Below are 27370 nucleotides of genomic sequence, written 5' to 3'. Positions count from 1 at the left end.
TTACAATGAACAAAAAGAATTTTATTGGTATATATACACACAGGAATAACAGAGGTATTTGAATAATCAAATATGGAATGTTCACGAGAGTTAAAATAAATAATAAAGATACCCAGATGTGTCAGTGCTAACTCTAGCACCACTAAAAGGAAATGCCCGAACAGCTTTGACTCTGATGGGGCCATCCCAACAGAGTCTGTACAGGTTGCTACCACCAGAAAGTGGTCAATATTTCTGGAATACAAAGAGTCACTATAGTGCTTTCTACTGCTTTGCATTCTAAATGTTTATTCACTGCTTTCATCCCTTATTTCTTTAATAATAACTATTAAGTTTTGAAGTCCAAAAACATAACCCGTGTCTTGGCCCTCATGCACCACGCTATCTTCTCCGTAATACCTGCAAGTTGTATGGGCAAAGTCTATCATTCGAACATCAACTGAGCTAGCAGTAGGCTTATAGGCATATGCACCTGCCGATTCATCTGAAGACTCCTCTGAAAGGCCTTCAAGGTCTTCTGGATCAGAGTCCACAGCTACCTCTTGTAATTCCTTTCCATCATAAATGATGAGCAAAGAACTGGAGTAAAAGCGGTAAGATTCCTGTTTCTCCAAGACTGATTTTAATTCAGTCAGTTTCTTTAGAACAGGTTCAAAGAGTTCTCTTCGCAGGTATTTCCCATTATGAAAGAACTGGTAAAGTGCTTCTTTAAATCCTTGGACCGAAAGCTTCCTTCCATGGTATTTATTCATAAACATTAACTGGCCAGAACCTGGCTGATAAACCTGTAGAAAATACAAGGCAAGAAAAGGACTTGTTAGCGCTGAATGAAACAGTAACTTTGAATTAAAACCCTCAAAAAATTATATGCTTCAGAAGAGAAGGAAAACTTTTCAAAAGTCTTCTGATATAGCTGAAGGAAGTCAGAGGTGGAATATTCTAACTGCCAAATCATTCATATATAACACGTTTTAATTCCAAAACAGATTCTTAAGGTGTATATTATTGTTTTTCCACTGATGAAATAAGACCATGGAATTTAAGTAGGATTAGAAATTTACTTGGCCACTATTTCAAAAGTCAAGTTACAACATGCATAATGGCATTTGGTAACTCAGCCCAATAACAGCAGCATCATGCCTATGCTTATTAATTCATTTTGAAAAGCTACTGGTGGCAATCTCATGAAGAGGAAAATGGCCCTTTAAATAAAATTAATGTGTATGTTTACATCGCAGAAGAAATCAATAGCTTGAAGCATATAACTGAGACAATGAAAATATATTTTAACACACCATAACAAATCATATTAGTATCTGCTAAAATGGTAGCAAAGATTAATGAGTCAGTCCTTGAAGACTAAACTGAAATGACGGTACAAGCTGGCCCTCAAATGGATAAAAATTAAGCATGGTGACTAAAACTAGGATCTCTAAAAGCAGAAAGAATGAACTAAGAAACTACTGCAGCCTGAAATAAGGAAAGGGACTATGAATACCATGTTTATACCTTCCAAGCATCATTTGCAAAGGAGATGCTGCTGTTAAAGGGAAAGCACAGAGATGTTTACCACTAAAAGTAACAAAGGAAAGGAAAAGTGGGATAGATGACCTCTTCTAGTTGTACAGGAAGGTGAAAAGTTCCTCTCTCATAGTAGTCATTCCATTCAAACCAAGCTTGCATGAAAGTATGCAAAGAGCCAGCAGAGAAGCAAGGAGCCCTAACTATTTTTATTGTCCATACTGCCCCATTCACTTGCATCTTTCACTTACAGGGAATAACTAAACAGCCAGGCAGCAGAACAGCTAACTGCTATCACCTACTCTACCTCTGGACAGTGAAAATGCCTGCAGTGAAGGGAATAAAGTGCACACGGTTAGGCAACTTCCACCCAGCTGTCAGTCCTTTTGAGCAATATGTTGCGATCAAAGTCAATGTGAACAGCCACAATGATCCAAAGGGAAAAGCAGCAGCTTCAATGTAATTTTATTTATTTACTTTTAAATTGCAAGGTGTCTTAGAAATCTTTCCAGAATGAAAGGTGAAACAAACAAACAAACACCCAAATAAATAGTAACAGCTTGCCTTACAGTTACAATCATATTATTTGTGGAAGGAGCCTTCCTTTCGCTGTTTTTATGATGTGTGTACACTACAAAGACTTAGTGCAGACCAACACAAAAAAATCCTTAATAAAAACTATTTTTTAAAAAAAGCAAGGGTGCAGCCTATTAGTATCATGAATAATTTGCAGTTTATCTGCATTCAAATTTAGTCTTTCAGGACTCCAGGAGAGAATCTGCATTTAAAATAAATCTGCTAGTATGGGAGGGAAGAGAATGCATTGCTAGAGAGGATTTTTGAGTGCATGCTTCACTCCATGCACATGCATGTGGAAACGAACTCTCTGTGATCATCTCCCATATTGGATTTCTTAATCAAGGACAGTCTGATGGTTAAATAGCAAATTCCATGCATGGTGAGAGAAAGGCACAGTGGCTCACTTTCTCCGCTCTTGATAAGGAAGAGCATTGCTCTCAAGTGGCCCATCCGCCTGATTACAGTGATACTGCCACGTTCTGGAGCTTTCTTCAGCAAGATGGTGAATAAAATGTAAAATTTCTCAGCTAGAAAAGTAGGAAGTGGGAAGGTTACAAAATTGCCTAAAATGAGTAACACCACTGAATTTTTTTGAATTAGAGAAAATAAGGAGGACATCATTCTTAAATTGCCTGAAATATATAATGAAAAATGTACAGTGCCACTGCACTTAATTCTACTATTTGATGACAACTGTAATCAGTAGCTCACAAAATTCAGAACAGTGCAATGCTTGCCTAAGGAAAGCCAGAATTTTTCCACTTGAAGAGAACGCAAATAGAAATTGGTTTCACTCACAGTCTAATGAGCAGAAACTATTCATTCCTGCTCTTTCTGAAACTCACCTGCATACCACAAACTCGGACTCCTATAACTGCTGAAGTGCTCTGCTGACACTTCCGGATCTGATTCGCCTTCTTTTCTTCAGATGCATCATCTCCATGCTGCCGGGTTCCCATCTTGAGATCTAACACACAAGGCACCTCATAACGCGAGGTTAGGTTTTCCAGTAAGATAAATTCTGTTTAGTTAAGGAAAGCTCAGAAGAACTGTGGCCAAAATTACTCTTATACTTGAAGCCGAAATAAAGAAATGTTCCTACCAATAATTAAAATTCTCAATGTTGCCCCTATTATTAGAACTTGTACAACTTAACTTCACTATTAATGACTGGCATTTTAAACTTATTGTTATCCACCTTTCACTACGAGGTCTCGGGGCAGGATACGAACATGCAATAAAACATATTAAATACCTTACTTGGAACACAGAGATTACTATAGTGCAAAGGAGGGGGAACAACCCAATCTAAAATTACTCATCTGCTCCCAGATGACCAATGTAAAGAGTCTGATGATGGTGCCAGGTAGAGCGATGGCCCCTTTGCCATGGGGAAGGAGTACCATAACTGGGCATATAGGGGGGGGGGGTAACTACAGAGAAGGTCCCCACAATACCACTACCTCTCGGGCCTCAAATAGCAGTGCTCCCCCAGCAAGGCCTCCCCTGCTGATTTTAAGTCAGGCAGGTCTGTATCATAAAATGCCTTGTTTTCCACAAACCAAAGAAAAGCATTGTTCTCTGAGATGATGGAGATTTAGGACAGAACCGATGAAACAATCATTTTGGCTTTGGCAAGCTTTTGCTCCAACACATAACTCAGGTATAACCTTGGATAAACTATTCAGCTGCTCTTCTCAACTGTATAAAAATATTATAAACTATCCCAATCAGATATTGATAAGTTATCAATATTTCAGACAACTCCATCAGAAAATTTCTCTACAAGGCTTATGCAGAGAACCTGCACATTTTCACTGAACATTTTTCAGTGTTCTAAGCGTTTAATGTCCCCCTGAAAAAAACCCATTAGCAGTTCTTATACAGTGGTACCTTGGGTTACAGACGCTTCAGGTTACAGACTCCGCTAACCCAGAAATAGTACCTCACATTAAGAACTTTCCTTCAGGATGAGAACAGAAATCACGTGGTGGCAACAGGGGGCCCCATTAGCTAAAGTGGTACCCCAGGTTAAGAACAGTTTCAGGTTAAGAACGGACCTCCAGAATGAATTAAGTTCTTAACCTTAGGTACCATTGTACATTCATTTCCAGAAGCATACATTAAATAGGCTACTTACAAGGCAAAATACAGCCAAACATCATCTTTGTGCCACACCAGAGAACCAGCAGCACATTTATTATTTTTGGCACACAGACCCCTTTATCTATTTGCCCCCAATGGCAATCACAGAATGTCAAGGTATCTACAAGCCACTCCCTCTAGACTGTATCTATATGATTTAGGGAAGTGGGTTTACATGTAGCACATGAGCTCTTTATATGCACAAAGAATATGTGTTAAACATGATCTCCCTCTATCAGATATTCTACTGGAAATACAAAGTAGAGAAGAAGAGACAGTAAGCTGCTGGCTCTGTCACTTAAGATAGCATTATTTTTCTCCATACAACTGAACAAAAAAACATACATACTTCTTTGGGCCGATTAAAAAAGCAAACCAAGATACATTTGAACGTGTGATCATGAGAGGTAGAGATTAAGCCATCTGGTGCCATTTGAGGAAAGAATGCTGGTGGTTCCAACATAAAGAAACAGCAGAACTTTACTTCACTGGGTCTATCCACTAATTAAAGCACGAGGTTCCATTTATAAAAATTAGATGTACACTAAGGAATATCTTGATTTAAAGGCACATCTGTACTCATACCACTGTCAGCACAGATCACTCCTCAACAAACTGTACTGGCTTAGAGGTAGATTGGCTTGGACTGCAGCATGACCAACATGGTTCCTTACATAATACAGACAATAGCACTACCATCAATATCCTCCACCAACTGCAGAGATTACACATCAATTGTGGGCTACTGTAAAGGTAAATGGTCTGCAGATTTATGTAGATCAGCCTAAGAACTATGTGAGAGCCTGAATTCCAACAGCAGAAAATAGTACATTGTAGTCACTTCCATCAGCCAATGCTGAGAAACACAAATTTGGTCTAAAAGTTCCCGTTTGAGTGACTTGTCACATTTGATATTTAACTATTCAGTTCCTACGATAATGTGGTTCTTGTTCAGTTGCCATACATTTATTTGCACAAAGGATACTATATTGATTCCGATGTTTCGCATTTTCCTTCATTCGCTTTAACTGCTGCTGATGACATTTCATACTCCAAGGATTATGGTGTTTAAACTGAGAACTGACATTTCCTTTTTTCTCCACACTGTAATACAGCACTTCAGATTTCTTCAGCAATTCAAATTCTTCCTCTAACTTATGGCTGAAAAATAAGAACCAAACCTTAGTATTAGTGGTCAAGTGGACATATCCTAGCCTTTCAAAAATCATTTGAAAATATTTGTGCTCTGCTAGCCTTCACTCGTGCATTGCTTACAACTAGCCTATTTCACAATGATTTTTAAACTGAAAAGTGGTATCCACTATCTTTCTTATATTAAAAAGTAATTTGTCCCATGGTTTCTCAGTCAAGCCTTCACCCATGTTTTTAAAAGAGTACTGGCATCCGATGAGCACTGATTCTAGTCCAGAAAAGCTAAATAAATAAATGCCTTGTTTGTAAGGTGCCACAATATTTTTGATTGCTTTTGAAGCATCAGCCTAACATGGCCTCTTATATATATATTTGAAGAGCATTATTTAACAGTTGCCACAGTTTGTAACTTTCAAGATTCAAATGACACCATGTTCCAGATATTCTTCTCCTACTGAAAATGCCTCAATCTAATCCTGAAATCACTCAAATTAAATATATTGTAGGCCTGAAAAACTAGAATTTCAGAGCTCCTTACTTAAATTTGAAAAATGACTTTCTAGGCACAAAAATGTACAGTATACAACCCTATACAGTTATACCACACTAAGTCTGTAGTTTTATACGGTTATCTATAAGGAAACCCATTAAATACAATGGGAACTGCTTCCAAGTAAAAATGCTTAGGATTACACTGCATTTTTATTTTATTTTTTGTAATTCATGAGATTTGAGTGTACACAGAAGAATCATGTTATTAGCTTTTGCTTTGCTTACTCTTTTTTTAGTTACCTTTTCATTTTCTCTTCTTTTCGGTGCTGTCGAACCCACTCCTTAGTTAACTTTTCATTTTCTAGCAATACAGTCTTTTTATTAGTCCACCGTAACAATTTATTTTTAGGTTCACATTCAGAATTATCTAGGCTTTCCAAGTTATCATGGTCCCCATTTAATGGATATGCTATTAGACACAGGTTTCCGTCTTCATCCTCTTCAAAGCTTACCGATACCACACCTTCAGAGGAAAAATAAGATATACAGTTAAAATTAAAGAAATGAGAAACATATACAGCTTACAACACAACATAATTTTGCACTAAGAATATAGCAACTTTGGTTTTTCTCTTACCCCAGTCCTTAGTTTTTTATCTTGCCACAGGCCAAAACTCATCTGTCAACCTAACAAATATCAAAACATCTAGACAAAGTGACACCTCACAGAGAAGACAATTTATCATGAAGACAACACATTAATGATACAGGAGATTCTTCTCGTGAGCAGAATCACATAGGAATCAAATAATAACAGGAGACGTTTTCAATTATTGAAAATTTTTATTATTTTCTTTTTAAAAAAATCTGACTTATCTGTCCCTAGAAGAGATGTAAAACATTGTATATTTACATCTTGCAGTGAAATGTACCCTGCACAGAAACACCAAAAGCTTTAAGTTTTGCTTAACAGCAAAGCTAAAAGCACTTATCCAAACAAATGGCTTTCAGGAGGGTTAATAGATTCCAGGGAAAAGGAAAGGCTTGCAAGAGCAGATCAAAACAAGAACAACATCACACATTACAACAGACAACTAATTCAAAGGGTTCCACTTAGAATCACCACGTTTAATTTTACAATTTTTATTTTCCTTGGGGGAATATATTTTATTGATTTCAGTTATGTAGCAGTCTTGCAAAGGAAATAACAAAATGAAGTACAAAACAAATTTGACTGAGATACATCAAAACATGGTGAACTTTGAAAGCATTTTTGCTTCCTCATCTCAGAGTCTCTAGAGCATTGTCTTATGTTTTGAGAGTCTTAGAGGAAAGTTCTGACAGTGCCATATAGGAATGCTATGGCAGAAGTTGTAACAACTGGCTGAATGGGGCTTTTTTTCCTCAGTCCTCTCTCTTTATCCTGAAATCAATCAATCTGTACATTCTTGCCGCTCATCACTAGAGTTCTTGGCGAGAGACTGGCACTTCTGAGCAGGGCAGGCAGCTCTGGGACCTACAGTAGCAAGGGTAGGGAGTGTGGAAGCTCTGACTGACAGTCCTGCTGCCCACACAGGAAAGAGCTACAGGAAAGGGGGGGAAGCCAGCTAGAAAATGGCCTTTGACTTTATCCTGGAAAAAACAACAGAGATGGACCAAATGAGGCCCCCCCTTACCCCTGAATCCCTCCCACACATCTCCAAAAGAGAAAAACCACATATGCTAGTACAATTTATTACATTCTATCAAACATTTATAAAGTACATTTTCATCTATTCATTCCAAAAGCTTGTAATGAGAAGTTTTCAAATGTTTCAGTAAGCGTGCACATCATATAGCAATACAACTAAGAGACATCTCTTAGTCTTTTAATTGGTGAAATAGTGGTTGCTTTATTCAGTGAATAAATATAATACAATGTAAAAAGGTAATAAGATTTTTAAAATTCGGGTATCTTTAATTAAATTCCAGTAGTACCTCGTTCAAGGTTAAAAGTTTTGGTCAACTAATGCAATGCTAAGAACTGGAATATCTACTCCCACATACCATCTGAGACAGTCTCTTCAACGGTATTTCACCTTTTGCCTACCTAATGACCGCATTTCCCCCCCATCTCCTTAAGGGCAAAAACAAGCTGAATATGTTTTAACAGTAAATTTTAAACTCCCTGCTGTGCTGACCAAATTGTTAGAGGTAGAAAAGAATCCAAAGAGCCACAATAAACTTCTGTAAGACAAGCAAATCTTATCCAGTTTATTTTTTGTTTTGTTTTAAAAAGTGCACACACACATACAAATCAGAAAGAAGCAGCACATTATTACTGAAAACATTTACAAGCTATTATCAATATACTTACCTACCTGTGCCTAAGGCCGATCTACAGGCTATCATCAGCAGAGTTGTTCTACTCTAATGCTGTTATTCAGCCCAAAGACCCACTGGCAAGCATCTCCACCCTGTATCTCCACAGCCTGGCTCAGACAATATCAAAATGCATGAAAAGAAACCCCCTAAAATCTCTTCAGCATAAGAGACTTTAGAGACAAAACAGCACATTTGGATTTACAAAAGGAATAAAAAAGCCCAACCCCCTTCTAAGTTTGGTAACATACCTTCATACTGAGGAGTGAATTTACGCATTTCTGTAGGAAGGGTCTCATAGAACAGATGTTCTCGCTGGATAAGGGGCTTACAGATGGTCTTGTCATTAAACCGGAGGACACAGGAGTGACCTCCAACCTGATGAACAAAAGGCTCTAGCAGGACGCCTTTGGAATAGTGCTCCACTTCCATAGCTCCAAATGCCGGGCTCATCCTTGTAGCACATTAGACACACCAATGTGGCAGTTGTGAAGGCAGCTCACACAGAGATCGCTTCTCCAGTATATGTTTATTCCCGCTAAAAAGTCTATGGAAACAGAAGAAAATCCCTTTTCGTTTAGCAACGTTGTCTGAAAGAGCACAAATAACAGATTCTTTCGCAACCGAGAGCAAGAGAAAGAGAAGTGAAACTCTCCGCTCTGAAGCAGAAACTGAAAAGAGCCAACAAGCTCTAAGCACTGAGACAAACAGGAGTGAGGTCATACCATAATCTGCATACCACGCCTCTCACAATTTTAGCCAATTGGGATTAGCACACAGCTACTAGGCGTGCCTATTACAAAGGAGCAGGGAGAATGTCAATGCAGAAAGTGGAAGGGGGAGAAGCACTCGCACTGTTTCTCTTGGCTGTTCAAATCTGCTAACCCTTGCAGCATTTTATTATCAGCACAATAGTCCACAGGGCAAAACTGTAGATAAATGACGCATTTCCACTCTTTTCTCTATATCATATTACGGATACCCATCTAGCTTTCTAAAGCCTGTCGTAGATAGAACATGCAAATAACACTGTAAACCAGTGTTTCCATTTGATGCTTCCTTTCTTTTAGTCTGCATGCATACATACACACGCTATTTATTACTATTCATTTTAAAAAGAAAGAGCCTGGCCACAACCTAAACTAGCCTTTGAAAAGAGTTCCTCAACACCACTTTGAACTCCCCAGGTAATAAAGGAGTTTGCAATTTAGCTTTTTGAGCTTTTAAGAGAGGGGTCCCAGAAGAATAAGCACAAGCATTTTCCATTTAATTATTATTTAGTGAGTTTGTATTTTGCACTTTAACTCAAAGGTTCTCAGGATGGTACTTAACAATATATTAAAATATACAAATCCATTTAAAAACATATAAACAGCAAATATAAAATGAATCAGAATGTCAAATTAGCTTTTTTGAACTCAAGAGTTTAAAGAAAAGCTTTAGACTTCTGAGAGCAGCTTTCAAAAAGAGAACTAAAAAGAATTCATGTTCAGAAAATTGTGCATACATAGATCACACAAATAGACAGAAATTCACAATCCCCCTCATTTTTAAAACACATCAATACCTATTATGCATATTTCTATAAAAGTAGTATGTTCAGCGTTGCTTGTTTTATTCTTAGCAACCTTATCTCCAACTTAAACAGGAGGATAATCTTAAAAGTTTACTCTGTATCTACATATGTTTTTCTCCTTATAAGATGACAAACATATCGTACAGAATTATAGTGGTCTTCAAGACTGAGGATCACACATTTTGAAGCTCAATAGTCTATTTTGATCATCTTGAAAAAGAAAAGCAGAGATGAGCTAAATCCTATTAGCAAATATAGCAAAGGTCTAATATAGTTTAGTCTTTAAGATTTGTAGCTAAAAATAATGTGACCACTGGTTCTCCCATAAAGAGTGTTACATGAGCAATCATGCAGCTAATTCTGAGAGACCACAAAGTGTTCTAGGTCGCAGACTTATTTTTAGATAGACTCAAGTACAGGATCACAATGCAAAGCTATGCAAAGCATGTCATCTTAGAAATAAATCCCAGAATTCAAAGATCCTTGCTTCCAAGTAGGTGTGCACAAAATTTATCTTAAAACTTAAATGGCAATGGATTGCAGAAACAAACAACTCTTTTTTATAAAAATTGATAAATTTCTAGAAGTGTGTGTGTGCGCGCACACATGCACAAACATACACAGACACACAGAGGGATTTTAAACAATAGATGTGTATGTGATACTGATAATATTGAACTTATTAGCACTGAGGATACTTAATTCTTTTTAAGATACTTAATTCTTTTTAAGATTTTAAACAATAGATGTGTATGTGATACTGATAATATTGAACTTATTAGCACTGAGGATACTTAATTCTTTTTGTGCATTGTTTTGTTGTTTGCTGCCCTCGGCAGAGTGAACAGAAATTTAACAAATACTTGCTGGACCATAACAATATTATCATCAGGCACACTACCCGGTGAAAATACACTTAACAAAATATTTTGAGCTCAATAATTTCATACCTGTGATACTACAGAAGATAAGCAATGAGTATACCTAATGTTTACTCTTAATGGCTTACTGGTGTGAAGCACATTCTGACTACCTAACTACTATTGCATTCAGTCCATTTCTGCAACACACTTCTATCCAGAAGATGGCACTATTTTTCCAGTTCCAATGAATTACTCTAGGATAGCAATACCCTCAGATAAAGATGCATCCAATGATCATCTACTCGGGGTAAGATGCATTGGGATGTATTCCTACTCAGAACAGACACTGAGTCTATTTTTGAAATATGGCAACCCTAGCTTACTTCCAAATAAACAAGCTATTGTAATCATGACAATACATTCAAGAAATTGTGCTCTGTCATAACGGAAAATGCATGCATGTGTGCAAACACATAAAGACTTTGTCAAAATAATCTCTACAACCTCTGATCCTCACAGAAAAAATGTATTTGCTACAGATTTCACCTGATACGCAAACATATGCCACTCTCCACTCTTCCCCAGCGAGCTCATTAATTTTTCAAGCGCTTTCACAACTTGTTTTCTTTCGTATATGTTCAGAGCAGTCCACAGAGGATGCTGAACTGTGTGTATTTACAAAACTGCATTCTCTTGGGTATCACCCAGGACATGATTCAACAGGCCCCACCTTCAAACATGAGCATAAAAGCTGTCTCTCATACAGGGGCATGCATAATATTCCAGTATTATGCAACAGAATCTTGCTTTTGTTCTTCATGCATTGGTAACCTCCTGCTTACACTACAGAAAAACATTTCCTATTAACATGCCCTTGAAAATGGATTTGAAAAGCATCACAATTAGTCCAGATGTTGCAGTCCCTTACTGACTGATGTGCATTAAAGTATTTGTGACTTCACTGGTTGTCTTTTTACTTCAAAGCACAACTCATAGGTGCTGCTTTTTTAAATTTAACTTTGAAGTCCTAAACAACCTCTGTCTTGCATACCACACCACAGAGCATCTTCTAATACATACTTCCTCACATAATATCTGGCATGGGCTCTACACCTTTTCACATGCTGTCAAGATCTAGAAGTGGAGCTGGCCCTCTCTGGCATCTACTCTTTGGAATAGTCTTCTCTGGGAGAGCAGACATCACCATCAACATCACCTCTCTTCCTTGAATCCTTCCCATTGGGTAGATGACAGTAGATCACACACATCTGAGAGGGAGAGGGGAAAAGCAGCTGGAGCAGGCCCTGAAGTAGTCTTTGCCTCCCTTCCCTGGAATTTTACTTGTGATTACATTATTGTTCCCATACCAGAGCATGATACCTCATAGTGAGCATATGGTGAAGCAGAGATCTAAATCACAGGCTTCACAATTCATAACTTGTGTGTTTAACCACTTCACTAAGTTTTCATGGTTCATGGTTTTATTTACTGCACATTTTCAATCTAGACACTGTGTTACCTATACTGATCTTGCTGGTCAGAAGTCGATGTGTAAACTAAGAGGGATTAAAAACAGTCCCTGTGGGGCTTGCAGCATACTTGACATTTTAAAAAACTGTCTGAATGCAGTTCAAGGCAATCCTAAGCTACTAGATGTCCCTAGGCAAAGTTTTGTTATGTACAGCTTTCCAATGATCCATTCCTGCTTTAGATCAAGGTAACAACGGCATCTTTATTCTTCACACTTCCACCCCAAACAGGATTTTATATCTTTTCCCTCATAATACCATTTATATAACTCTAAAGGAAAAGCGTTTTAACTCCTGCTAAATCTTCTGAGTATAAAACATAAAGTATTTTAATTATTAACAATCTTCCCCAAGAACATAATATCCTACTTAAATATTGAGATGTAGAAAATGACCCATGTGCCTGGGAACATGGAGTTCAATTACTGAAATACAACAAATGCTTTTGTTTTGGCAATAGCCTTTCTAAAAGTATTCTTTTGTTCAAAATGGCTAACTCTCTCTACTTCATTTTCATTATTTCTGCTCTCTCATTTCTGCCTAACTACAAGTTATCCCCTTAATGAAAAAAAATCAAGTATTTATTAAACTATCTAGAAAATTATCCAAAATACTGGCTATGCACAGTCTCGAGCATTCAGCATTTAACTAAATGCATCCTTGAAATACAAAACCTAGAATAAACATTGGGTGTTGATATGAATGGAGCCATTAATAGTCACTACTTTAAAAAGAGTAAAGGGAATCTGAATTGAGGTGGGAATTTTTAAAGTTTAAAATTTGCAAAACTCTTGCTTTCCCAATGAGCAAGCCACGTGAGTGAAACTCCTTCACATCAGTCTCCTTCCATCCCTCTCTTTGTTGGCAGACTCTTCACAATACCAAATTGCCTATCTCCCCTCCCTCACTCAATTATTTTGCTTAAATGAACAGACTACCTACTCATCAAGGAAGAGACTGGATGTTGAGGATCAGAAAGTTCCCTGGTACTTGGGACACCTACAATAAATATTTTCCAGCTACTTCTTACAATGATTTTCTTACCCTACTAGACTAATATGTTCTGGTTTTTCTCTACACATGGAAGTTCCTCCTGAGAAGCTGAGAATGCAGTTTATTCCCAAATCATTCCCTTTCATTTCATATGAACCAGGAATAATCCTCCGGCTTTACACTCACAATTGCTAGAATTACCATTCCACACATAAACCTGCTTTGGGAGAGGCAAGAAATCCATCCATAATACTTTTATCTATCCTTTTGTCCAAAGGATCAGGGCAGTAGAAGTGAATAGCCTCACAGCCGCCCCAGTCCCCAGAAGACGTCTCTAGTCACCTTCGTGGGATACCAAGAACAGAAGAACATTTCAATGTCCCCATTCCTAGCTTCACAAGGAGCAAAAAGTAAGTACTGACTTAACAGGGAGCCCACATTATCTAGATATATTTTGTTTCAGAAAGTTTAGTTTTTCTAGTTTTAGAGATCAAAATCTATGCTAAATACCAACAGACTTCCAACACTGGCTTTCATAACTGGATGGAAATCCTACTTCAAGTCCTATTACTGCATTCATTACATCAGTACCAGCAGCATTATGTATGAATGGAAATTTTTCAAGAGGTCAATAAAGCAGAGCTCCATAAGAAGAGAGAAAATACAAACAAGTAAAGCAAGAACACAATGATGGAACAGTGCAAAGAACAAAAAGAGGTCAAGAGAAAATAGAACTGTTTATTACATATTTGCCAAAAAAGCTTATTTTTGAGGCAGGACGTGTAGAGACTATTTCAACTATTTAAAAGCATGTGATCCTTAAATCTCCTTGATGGAAGTTAAATCTAAAATTAAGCATCACATCTTAACCATGGAAAATGGTGAAAGTTTTATTATCAGTCTAGAACACACACATCTGAAATAAAATGTCACAGTACGGATGAATGCTGTTTGGTGGCTTGCAATTCAAAAGAACAAGATCAGCAGAAATGTAAGTCTATTTTTTGCATAATATTAATCAAAATAAAAGTCACAGTAGATAGAGATGATTGCCTCTGAAAGTATGGTAGAACTAAAACCTACACTGGGGTTAATAATAATTGGGCTTCACGCATCATTAGCTGTACAAATGGAGAGGGGCAAAAAGAGGAAGGGCTTCGTCATGCTGATTGCTGGAATCATAATTGGGGCAAGAGAGGGGGAGAAATCAGCTTCTTAACTTCTTCAACAACCAAATGGCACATAAGCTTTAATACACTATCATTTTAATTACAAAACGATCCTCTCTTATGTAAAGAAAGATGAATTATTAAAAATAACACCGACAAAAGCAGTCAAATATTTTCCTTGTTAAAACTTTTAAAAGTAATTTCAGGAGATCTATGACCATATCATGATTACACTGCTCAGCTTTTATTTCCATTGTACTCTCACAGGACACCTGCAGTCAGCAAAGGACATACAAACAACATAGTTAAGTAAATGCAAGGTGAAACCTTTAAAGTGCAGTGTATCAGTCTAGAAAAATGCAAGATTACATTAAAGGCAAGAGGGCAATGCCTCCTCAACTATCTAATTTATAAACCTTACATGTACATATTACAAGAACTGACCATTTTTGGTAAATGCCAAGAAACGTGAATTCTGACAAGACAATCTCAGATGAATTTTGTGAAAATGTGAGAACAGATAAATAGTATTTCACATTTCTGACATACACAGGTAATGTCACAATTCTGTGACATTGGTTAGGGTTATGATGCAGCTTTAACGAATCCATGTATGCACGGAACCGTTAAATGAACAACGATACAGCAGGGGAGGGGGAAGCTCTGGCCTTCCAGATATTGTTGGATTGCAACCTTCAGTCAGCATGGCTAATTGTCAGGGTTGATGGGAGTTATAGTCCAACAACTATTTGAAGGGCTGCAGATTTCCCATGCACCTGTTGTACAAGATCAGGGTAAAATAAAGTAAAAGCTCCTCTATGATATAGCCGATTTCTTAATTGCATTGCAAGCCAATGCACATTGTGTAGCTGACAAAAAAATAATCTGTAAAAGATCCAGTTTAGCATCTCTGCATCTTGCATGAGAGATTAAAATTTTCCATTGCAGGGTAAGTTTTTTTCCACTGTTCCCATGTTCTCTTTCACTTCTCCTCTTTAAAGGTTATAGGATTTTGAAACAATGCAGGAGTAGGGTGTGGACTTCGTATTTGAACTGATTGTCATTAGTTTGTCACTTAATAAATTATACATTTTAAAACATACCATACTGGGCTTTATTTAGTAGCATCTAATCAATTTCAATTTATCTAGCAAAATATTTCTTCAAAAATTTGCTTTCCTCTTCTATCACAAACTATACAAAATACCAAGACACAAAATGACTTGGTTAAAATTGTCTGTAATTTGATTACCGGTAAATAACACAGCTTGGACACTCTTTTGAAATATGAGGACCCCTAACCCAACAAACACTCACCCTATTGGACACCCCCCCCCAAAAAAAAATCATTTGAACAAAATGTAGCCTTAAGGTTTTGGAAAGATGCTTGCTTGTTGTGTGTTGGTTGGTTCTGTCTGCAATGTCCAGATTCGTTCTATTATGAGTTTCCATAATGAGTGTACATCTACTTGCATTAGGAAGAATGTAATACAGTGGTACCTTGGTTCCTGAACAGCTTACTTGTCGAACAAATCGGCTCCCGAACGCAGCAAACCCAGAAGTGTTCCGATTTGCGAAAGTTTTTTGGAAGCCAAATGTCCGACACAGCTTCCGCTTGAGTGCAAGAAGCTCCTGCAGCCAATTGGAAGCCACGCCTTGGTTTCTGAACTGTTTTGGGAGTCGAACGGACTCCTGGGACGGATTAAGTTCAAGAACCAAGGTACCACTGTATATGTGATAACAACAACAGAATACATTCAGTTAGCATTACAGTGGTACCTTGGGTTAAGTATTTAATTCATTCTGGAGGTCTGTTCTTAACCTGAAACTGTTCTTAACCTGAAGCACCACTTTAGCTAATGGGGCCTCCTGCTGCCGCTGCATGATTTCTGTTCTCATCCTGAAGCAAAGTTCTTAACCCGAGGTACTAATTCTGGGTTCGTGGAGTCTGTAACCTGAAGCATATGTAACCTCAAGCATATGTAACCCGAGGTACCACTTACCACTGTATTGTTTGTGAATCTAACTGATGGCCCATCATCCCTGTTGCAATCAATACATATTGAAATTAATCAATCTTCTGTTTTATCCATCTAACAGGGGCAAGGTCCAAAGTGGCAAACAGCCACAGGGGAGTGGGGATAGAAATACATGTGCTCTTGCCCAGCCTATTTCTACTACATCCTAGGCCATGCCTAGCAAGGAGAAAATAACTCCCATGTACACCTAGGGGAAGGGGAAAAGAAAGCATGAAAGAAGTATGGACAAGTCTAGGTAGGCATAGTTAAATCCATCCTGAATAGATACTTGTAGATACGTATTAAACAGTTGTCACAAGTAAACTAATTTTTTTATTAAAAATCAAGCCCTATTAAGACTGGTACAAAAAGTAATCGGACAGAACTGGCAAATCTGAAAAAACAAGGCAATGATTAAGGTAGGTATAGTTTTCAATACCCTTGTTAGAATGACGTTAGATTACCTGCCAGGCATTTCACCAGAATATAGCTATTCTGTGTGATTTTATAATATATTTTTTCAATGGTAGGACCACACCCTTATTCTTACTTACACCTCTTGAAATTGTTCCAATATATGGCACCTTACAGTTTTACTCATTTACAGGCCTACTGTGACTCATTTCCTGTTAACTTCTAGTGATTGCTTCTACTAGTCACAGCAGTTTGCTACTGATTTTTTAAATACTATACAATGGGCCCGAAAACAACACATAATATACATACGTGATTGAGACCTGAGGCACGCAACCAAAAAATAAATACAGTGGAACCTCGGTTTTTGAACGTAATCCATTCCGGAAGTCCATTCAACTTCCAAAACATTCGAAAACCAAGGATCAAAGGGCTGTCAGCAAGTTCAATGGGGAAAATTGAAAAACGTGCCTCAGAAGCGATCCGACTACTGAGATGCGTTTGAAAACAGAAGCATTCACTTCCGGGTTTTCGGTGTTTGGCTTCTGAGACGTTTGGCAGCCGAGACATTCGGAAACCGAGGTTTGACCGTACTGTATTTTTCCATGTATAAGATGCCCCTATGTATAAGAAGATCTCTATTTTTTTAACCCAAAATTAAGAAATCAGTATTTAAAACATGAAAACGGGTAAGTTTTTTTTTCATTTAGAGTGCCAGGGAGAGCTTTTTTGGGGAGATTGCCTTCAAGCCCAGGCAGAAAGCGCCCAGGATCAAAACAGGTAGGCAAGAGAGGGGGCCCGTCTGTTGCCCTCCCGCGCTTTGCAGCCTAAGCTGCAACCTGCCTGATCCTACTCTGCATGAAGACAAAGCAGCAGCGTCCAGGTCCTGGATTCTGAGCCACCAGAGCTGGGAGCAATCTTGGATTGCTCGCAGCCAACTGCATCTCCATGGACAGGGCAAGGTGAAGCAGGTGGGCACTGGAGCCAGAGAAGCCACCCCTCCCTCCCCAGAATAACACCTTCAGTGCAGATTGGCAGCCGCACAGCTTAAGTCACCAAACTTTGGAACTTTGGAAGGTCAGCTGAAAGATTAGGAAGGCGGGCAGAGTAGAGTCTTCCAGACAGGGCGACGAGGCGTCTACAGGATACCACGTGAAGCTTGAACTCCATGCACCAGGCTCACTCCTGGCTGAGGGGGAAATAGTGCCTCTGAGCATGAGCAAAGCGCCTTTCCCCACAGTGTAGCCTGAAAGCAGTCAAGCTTTCCAGCCCTGCCCCACATTCACATTCTGTGTATAAGATGACCGCCAATTCTTGACTGAAAAAAAATCAGCAAAAAAAGTTGTCCTATACACAGAAAAATACCGTAAATGGGGAGCAGGAGAAACCAGTTATGAAAATAGCTTTTTGAGCCCTCCAGTCTCTAGGAAGGCGGCAGGAAGGCTCCTGAAGCATCCCAGTGCCCGGTTAGCAAGGCAGAGGGCAAGGTCCGATCCAGACAGGCAGGGATGGTCACACAGGAGGGTAGTTCCAGGGGTTGCTGGCTTTATGTGATTTTGCCTTTGCATATGGACACCTGGAACCAAACCCTCATGTAAGTGGCAGGCCTACTGTATAGAGAATTGCAACTAATGGAAACAGAGCCATCTGCTTAAGAAAAAAGTTCTAATTTGCCTGAAAAAATAATGACACAGTCAGACATCCTTATAAAGAGAACAGCAAAGGACTCTAATATAACTTTATTTTGTGCTCCAGCCTATCTTCACAGCCCTAGTTGGGTGATTCCCTCATGAATTTGACATGTGAGAAACTTATTACCTCTGCCATCATGCCACACACCCTTTGCCATATGCATACTGAGGGGGAACATCTGTAGAGGAGATCCTATGTGTGTAGGTTTTCCCCCTCCCGCCCTGCAGCCAGGGGGGCCTGGCTTAATAGACTACAGTACAGTGGTACCTCAGGTTAAGTACTTAATTCGTTCCGGAGGTCCATTCTTAACCTGAAACTGTTCTTAACCTGAAGCACCACTTTAGCTAATGGGGCCTCCTGCTGCCGCAACACAATTTCTGTTCCCATCCTGAGATAAAGTTCTTAACCCGAGGTAATATTTCTGGGTTAGTGGAGTCTGTACTCTGAAGCATATGTAACCTGAAGCGTATGTAACCCGAGGTACCACTGTATAATGTAAGCATAACTTTTATATGCGCTGGGAAACAAAAAGCATTGTGTGTCTTGCTTTATTGTGATATTTACTTTATTGTGGTGGTCTGGAACCAAGCCCACAATTCTCCGTGGTATGTAGTTCTTATATTGACTAGCTGGAAAAAGAGTTTAGGGACAGGAGAAGCTTGATGAAGCTGGTCCTTTCAGCAGAGCTGGCAGAAAGACACAGCGTCTTTTCTCTTGCTGTTGGAATGGCTGCTGCCAGTTAAAGGAGAGTAGGTCTGGTGGAGCTGGGTTTTTCAGGCATAACTGATGGACTGGCCCTGCTTCCCATTATCTCTCACTGTTGCAGCCTGCTGGAATGGAATGTGTGTGCATCATCTTTTAAAACTACTCTGGATGCTTTTGAATGGGCGTAACACATAAGCTCAAGGTCTCGTTTCCCAAAAAGTGCTACTGCTGTAATTTGTGACCAGCCATAGAACTGCCAGGTCTTCCTACCAACATCAAATACAAGCTCTTGAATTTCTTACTTCTTGGGATGGGGCTGTAGAACAAGGAGTACTTAGAAGTTATGTGGGGCACCAATGCTTTATTTTTCCACAGAAAAAAGTTCATTAATAAGAATTAATGGATGCCAACTGAAAATACAATTTAATGCAAACTTGGCAGTTTCATTTCAAAGTTTTTAGCTTTCTTTACTAAACACAAACATGGAAAATTTGATCATTGCAAGTGTGGGGAACTCTTTTCAGTCTGAGAGCCACATTCCCTTCTGGACAAACTAGTGGGGTAGGGTCAGAGGCCGAAGTACGCAGTGCTATTAAAAGTTAGTTTTACATTCAAATCATGCAACTAGAAAGTCACTTGGATGCCTTAGACAAGCCTCCATTGTACATGTGAGACATGGAACTAATAATACTGATCAATCTTAAGAGAGCTGTAGTTGTTAGGATTACTGAAATAATATATATGGTGTGTTTTAAGATGAATACAAATGTAGAGTGTAGTAGCCATGATATAGATGCCCATTCAAGGACAGTCTCATATAGTAAACAATCCTTATCGGGGGAGGAACTGTAGCTCAGGGCATATACTTTTGATGAAAAGGGTGCCATATTCAAACTGATATCGTTAGTGTAAAAACAAATCAAGTAGCAAGTAGGGCACCACTGCCAGTCAAAGTAGTAGGCAATACTGGCCTCAACTGATAAATTGTCTGAACCAGCTTAACGTTCCTATTACCAAAGCACTTACACTGATCAAAATGCCTTTGGTTTCCAAAAGGGATGGAAGATGGCATGCTGAATATTAACTGAGAAGAAGCATCTGTCTATAACAAATATCAGTTGGGCATCCAGAAGTTGGGCTGCTCCCAGGATCCTAGGCTATGTACCTCACCTTTCACAGCATGTATAATTTCATCCATCATGCTACATACATCCTACTTCAGCAGGTCCACTACAATAACAACTTCAGTGCTTTCTGATTCAGCATTGTTTATTCTACAAATGGCACCACTGGAAGACATAATCTGGAATTCTGAAATGTAGTACAATTGGTATGCTGAATGGTTTCAGGGGCTCTACTCTCCAGTTCATCTTCATTGGAAATATGGCTGGTGGGTATCAGGTGCAGGGCCTTCTCACTGATGGTGCCAGTTCCAAAATACCCTCCTGGGGAGATTGGACAGGCTCTACTTCATCTCACTTTAGATTCTGTGAAACTTTTTATACAGACATCTATACTACTACCTTGCCCATTCCAAATAAATGTAGTCGTACCTTGTGAGTGTTCCGATTTTCGAACCCTCTTTTGGAAGCCAAACATCTGACGGGGCTTCCACAGCTTCCGATTGGCTGCAGGAGCTTCCTGCAGCCAATCAGAAGCCATGCTTTGGTTTCCGAACATTTCGGAAGTTGAACAGACTTCCGGAACAGATTCTGTTCGACTTCCGAGGTACAACTGTAAAGGGGTGCTAAAGTTATCTATACTTGAAATATGGCATCCTAGTCAAAACAGATATGCATCGTTTTATTTATAAAGTATTTAGCAAGCTTGTTGCAATGGATAGCAGAGGCATTAGTCTCTCCAATCCAAGTAATTCAGCTAAATGGATTATGAAAATGCAAGGGGGTCATACAGCCATCTGTGTCATCACCACCATCTCCAATGGGCTCTATGCTGTGTGAGGGGGATGAGGGATCCCTTCATTGGCCATCAGTGTTCAAAATCAGCCAGGTGCGTTTTGTGACAGGTGTAGGTCCGGTTGCAACTACATATAAATCTCTGGATACCAGGCTCACAACTGGCATCTCCATCTGGCTGGCCCCTCCAGCTTTCTTAAGAAGGTAAGCAGAAAAGCTTATTTATTGCATTTATATCCCACCTTTTCCTCCAAGGTGTACATAGTTTACTCCCTCCTCAGTTAATACCCACAAACACTTTGTGAGATAGGTTAGGAGGCTATGACTGGCCCAAGATCATCCAGGAAGCTTTATGATTGAGTGGGGATTTGAACCCTGATCTCCCAAGCCCTACACTCTAACCACTACACCACACTGGCTTCCTAGAGTACTTCTACTATGGGGAAGCTATATAAATTAAGTAGGTAAATAAATATGGGGAAAACAGTCTGAAATATTTTCATTGAAGCTTGAATTTGTTTTGTTCTGGATTGTATTATTTGATGTTTTAATGTGTTGTTAACCATTTTGAGATTTTCTCTTTAAAAATATAAAGCAGTATAGAAATGAAATGAATAAAAATTGTAATAAAAAACCACATTGAGGAAAAAGACATCTAGACATTCCATTTTGACAACAGTAACCTAGGTTTAAGGCACCATTTGGCGATCAGCTTATATATCTGAGTTTCCTAACACTGCCCAAATCCCACTTTTAATAATATCCCTATTTGTAGAAACTACTACTTTTTGCTTCCTAGTGAAGTCAACGGTTAGAAGATGGTGGGACGTCTTGTAGTTTCACCCCATCCATCAACAAGATCTCCACCTTTACTCCCTTAAACGTGCAAGGGAAGGATCACCGGAGGTTGTGAAGTGACTGGCAGGCAGCTATAAGATCTTGGCTCTCACATGCCAAACATCCCCAATGACTGTGGGGAACTCACATAAGTAAATTTGGATTATGCAAATACTTCACCTCAAGCAACAGAGCACTGCCCCTTACTGGCAAAGGGGGTGTAAACAACCAAAACAATCCAGTTAACTAAGATGTCAATAGCATTTATTATAAACTGACTACGTGCAATATATCTCCATTAATTTCATTTATAAATCCTAAATCAGGGACTGAGAACCTGTGGTCCTCCAGATGTTGGAACTTCAGCTTCCATCAGCCCCAGGCCACACAGTCAATGGTAAGGGATGGCAGGAGTTGTAGTACAACATCTGGAAGGCTACAGGTTAAATACCCCTATCCTAAATAAGCCAATTTATGTCCAGCTTGTCTTCTATATCATACCTTATCACATATCAGAAGAATGTGGAAAATATGGTGACACGGCCAATGTAATGATGGTTGACAGTCTGTTGTCTAGAAACTGAACGATCACTCATAACTGATGGGAAACCACTCCTGCTCACTGCACAATGGAGCCTTGAAGTACTCACTGGTGACTTAAGCTGTTTTCACTATAACCATCTGGCGAGAAGGCTGACATCTTTTGTCAATGATTAAGATATGGTAGCCATCTTCATGTATTCTGTATAATTTGGATAATTCTGTACCAGGCTGTAAACTGGGATGCTTTTGAAAGCTATTAAGGTTGATGTGGTACAGATAATAATCCACATCCCCTCAAGAGGCCATGGACCACCATATGCATTTCTATCAACATTCCGGAATCTCCAAAGCTTCCTGCAGTCTCCTGGCAAGCTACTTCACTGGTTGCCTTCTGGTTACAACTTTGTTCACATAACATTTCAACTAACTTTCAACATGACTGCTAGTAATCACTGAACTTCTTCCATGTGTTTGTTTTCTTTTACCTACATTTTTGCACACTTTTGAGCAATTTGCTCTGAAAAAGCATTCTAATAAAATGTTAAGAGCTGTTAAGAGGAAGTTATTTGGGTAGATACTGACTTATTTTTTGCCATGTTAATAATATGCCAACCACAGCAAGTCTGTAGGGCATGGTGTGCTATAAAATCAGGCCAAAACATAAGAAAATTACATCAGAAATACAGAACACCATGATTGTGTCATGTGCATGTCAAAACAACCACAGTACCTCAGGACTGCTGCTAATATTTTTTCAGGGCAATAAAAGGTATTTCAACACAGTGTACTGCCTGGGAAGAAGTCAATTAGACATTCAATTAAATAACTACAGTAATAGGTTACTACAATGTAAGATCAAGATGTTCCAAATTCATGATACAAATCTCATACAAATACACCAGGCAGGTGCAACATGTGGAGAAAGAAAAAAATCAGGAGGGCATATACAAGTACCTGGTTAGTCATCCAGCTTATTTCAAAATTGCAGAGTAACAATGAGTCATGCATTTCCCATCACAATAAAAGCTTTAAACCACACCCACCCAGAAGTTCAAAGTACCTCACCATTTTATGACCTCCTGGCCCTACGCGAAAGGTTTTCTAACCCTGCGTACACCTTCCGATAAGGGAAAGATAAAGGAAAGAGAAATCTCACCCAAGGAGAGAAGGATGACGATTCAAGTGTTAAAACAAACCCAACATAAAAGTGCATGTATAATAAAAACGCAATAAAGGGGGGGGGGTGTTGAAATGTTCGCAGCAATTTTCTCCTCCTCCCCACCCCCGCCCGACCATTTTCGGTTTGGATGCCGGGTGATGCGGGCCCACATCGCAAGCCAAACGCAACACAGAGCGCGAGAGAGCGGTGCTCAGATATACCGCGCGGCAAACCAATTCCTGCCGGGTAGAAAGTGGGGAGGGGGATTGCAGAGAGACAAACGAGGGGGGGGACCCACACCATATTCACTGATACCTGGCTGCTACTGGGACGTGTGGGGTTGGGGGGGGAGGTAGGGCGCACATTAAAGGCTTCGTTTCCTCATCCTACCCCTCTCCTAGAAGAATCCCTTGGAAGCAGCAAGCCTCCCTCTAAGTCTGCTGCCACGGCGGCGCTTTTGGGGTTTCAACGGCTACAGGAGTCGAGGGAGCCGAATACCTCAGGCGGGCTGCCTGAGGACGACGGGAGAAAGCAACGTGGTGCCGGGGTGCGGATGTGGCAACCGGCTCCACCCGCAGGGAGAAGGGGCGGAAGATGGTGGCCCTGCCACCGGCTCTTCTCAAGCCGGCATGGAAGGGACCTTTGGGCTCCTATCCCGAGACGGGATGAGACTCCTCGGTTCCTCCTCACACCTTGAGACACCCAAGGGTGGGAACGGTAATGTTGGTGGTGATGATAATAATAATAATAATACAGTAATAAAAAACCGAGAGATGCGGTTACCTGCCAAATAGCTCCCCGCCAGCAGCGGCTACGACTCTTTTGTTTCTCAGAGGCCAAAATGGCGGCGCCGAGCGGGGCGGCCCTTCCCCCGCTGGCAGAGGGTAGGCTCCGCCCCGTGCATCTCCATTGGCTCTGACGGAGCAAGCCTCCGCTGATTGGGGGAGTTAAGGGAGCCAGGCTCTGTTGCTAGGGGAGCCGAGGCGGGCGGCAAGGCATCGTGCGCCGCGTGATGATGGGGACTAGTGGGGGGGGGCCGGGGAGCAGTTAGGATGGGGACAAGGATGGGGAGGGAGGAAGAGCACGGACTGGGCACCGAGCGGGGAGCCAAATGTGGGCAGAGACTACTAAAAGGCAGCGGGTGGCGGGGAGGTCTTCCTTATAAATAGGCGGTTAAGCTTAGCTTATGTGCCAGCTTTGCTTGGGTCCCTTGAGCGCTTCCCGAGCCGCTCCAGAACATCAAGGCGTCACAGAACTTAGCACGCGCCTTTCGCCCGCGCGGTTTTGATCCGGCAACCTGCCCAGCTTTGGGCGACGGCCGCCCTGGTTGTCGTGCGTTAAAGGACTTTCTCCACAACAAGCTTATGGTGGGTCTTTAGTCTTCCCTCAGTAACACGGGAGGAGCGGTCGCTGTGCGGCGGTCGCTTGCTCCATCATGGACAGCCATGGGCCGGTTTTGGTCCCCCCCCCCCCATATGCCTTTGTTGCTGGTTAGGAATCACACCGTCTGTGCAGCCCAGACCTCAGTATCTTTATACAGAAGTAAAGGCCGAGGGTCCCTGAGCAAGAAGGATTTGTGGGGTCGGGTGGAGATTGGACACTGGTTCACTTCAACCCACCTAACAAGGCTGGGAAAAGCAGCGTGTTTGATTTGCGACGTGAGCGCTTCCATTTAACAAAAGAGATTGTTTCCACAGTAAGAAAAGCAGTTCTTGTTTTTTAAAAATGGTGACCATAGACAGTAACAGCCTGTCTTGTTTGGCCGCCTGAGGCAAAATGTAAAGGTGCTACACTGCACGCGTTCCACCCACCTACCCACCCCCTGCTGCCTCTGCTGAAGCTTCACTGGGGTTGCAAGGCTGTGGTTTTTGGGGTTCCAGTGAGATTTTGCAAGACAGCCCACAGAGGTGCTCCTTGGATTCTGCCACCTGAGGCAGCTTTCTCAGTCTGGCTTATGGTTGGGTTGGCCCTGACAGTCAGCCTCAACAAAAATAACCACACTTATAAACTCCACTCACTTGTGGGATGTTCCCTCTGGAGGAAAGGGGTAGGGAAGCCATTTGTTTTGTGGATGCCTCCTGTGTCCCTTGAAAATCAGGTGGAAGATGGTGCAGGGTCTGTGGAGGGAACTGGTGAAAAATTATCCATCTGGAGTCTCCACTGGATTGTGTTTCCTTCCACAAATGGAAGAAGCATTTCTGCTTGCAGAACAGCAACGCTAGATTTGACCCAAAATGTCATCCCTCTCCTTACCCCCTTTAAGCACCCCTACCTAGTTCAACTGATGACTGAGTTGCTAAAAGGTTGGGCAAGGGTTAAAGTTTAAGAATGACAGTGATTACTCGAGGTAATTACTAATAACTTCCTTAATTCTTATGTAACAAGAATAACCATAACAAAATAAAAAAATTCCTTCCAGTAGCACCTTAAAGACCAACTAAGTAGTTTTTGGTATGAGCTTTCGTGTGCATGCACACTTCTTCAGATACACTGAAACAGAAGTCACCAGACCCTTCTATATAGTGAGAAGGTGGGGAGGGGTATTACTCAGAAGGGTGGTGGGATTGGGTGATTGGCAGATAGCTGTGATGAGCCTGTTGATGACTCTTAAGGACTGCAATAGGTCTTACAGGAAAAAGCAAGGGGTGAGAAGGTGAAAAATGGCTTTGTCATGTATAATGAGATAAGAATCCAATGTCTTTGTTCAGACCAGGAACAAAGATAGCTACCTATCTGTAACAAGAATAACCATGTACTTTAATTCATTACATTGATCATTAATTTCCCATTACACTTGACCTTCATACAGCTTGCATAAGCTCATCTGCAAATCTAGCCTTTTGCCTAAAGGGTTTGCTTATTTAAGGAAAGTGTTCATTTTAAGTGGCCAAAGCTGCTGAAATCAAAATCGTTACTCTTATCCATCTTGTGCATTTCAAAGGTGCATACACCTAGGACTTTGAATTAGTAGCACAAAGAGCTTCCATGTGGGTGATTAGTGTGGAATTCTTCTGCCCCCTTCAGATACCGTACTTTTTATGGAGCATCCACACAACACCATCATCCAGCTATTGTCATTCTGTATTTTCCTGTTACAGATAGGTAGCCGTGTTGGTCTGCCATAGTCAAAACAAAAAAAATTCCTTCCAGTAGCACCTTAAAGACCAACTAAGTTAGTTCTTGGTATGAGCTTTGTATCTGAAGAAGTGTGCATGCACACGAAAGCTCATACCAAGAACTAACTTAGTTGGTCTTTAAGGTGCTACTGGAAGGATTTTTTTTTGTTTTGTATTTTCCTGGTGACCCTTCTGCCTTTTGTTGAGACACTGCCAGGCTGTCACTATTTTTTTTGTGTGTGAGAGATTTAATAACAGCATCAAACCAACTTTAATTGCATGACCTGAATTTGTCAGTATGTGATTACGATGACAATAAAGATATCTTTGCTGTTATGCAGCAAACCTGCTTCCCCACCCCCCAAAAAATTGGTTGTTTTTTAATAAGGTAAACAACAGGAATATGCACTGGAAATTGTGGGATAACAATTGTTTGATGCAGCCTGCTCACAAACAAATCAGAAACAATGCTCAGTAAATAGTCAATATCACATAACCTTCCCACAAAATCTGTACAAGCAAAGCAGGATCAAATCTGGAAGTTATCTTAAAGTCTTTCCCCCCAGAAAAATGAAAGTGTTTAAATACAG

General features: G+C 40.2%; 1 protein-coding gene across 1 annotated transcript; it reads right to left on the bottom strand.

Moving 5' to 3' along the window:
• IP6K2 (inositol hexakisphosphate kinase 2) lies at positions 1 to 24597 on the bottom strand. The gene is made up of 6 exons (XM_079967025.1): positions 24448 to 24597; positions 8502 to 8797; positions 6190 to 6412; positions 5231 to 5406; positions 2946 to 3121; positions 1 to 785 (listed from the first exon to the last, which is right to left on the bottom strand). Exons 2-6 carry the CDS (start codon positions 8701 to 8703, stop codon positions 288 to 290), a joined length of 1275 nt encoding a protein of 424 aa, XP_079823151.1. The 5' UTR covers positions 8704 to 8797; positions 24448 to 24597; the 3' UTR covers positions 1 to 287.
• Between the last annotated feature and the right edge of the window lie 2773 nt (positions 24598 to 27370).

This window comes from Podarcis cretensis, assembly GCF_951804945.1.
Source record: "Podarcis cretensis genome assembly, chromosome: 2".
NCBI lineage: Eukaryota > Metazoa > Chordata > Lepidosauria > Squamata > Lacertidae > Podarcis > Podarcis cretensis.
This window is presented reverse-complemented; position numbering and strand designations above follow the sequence as displayed.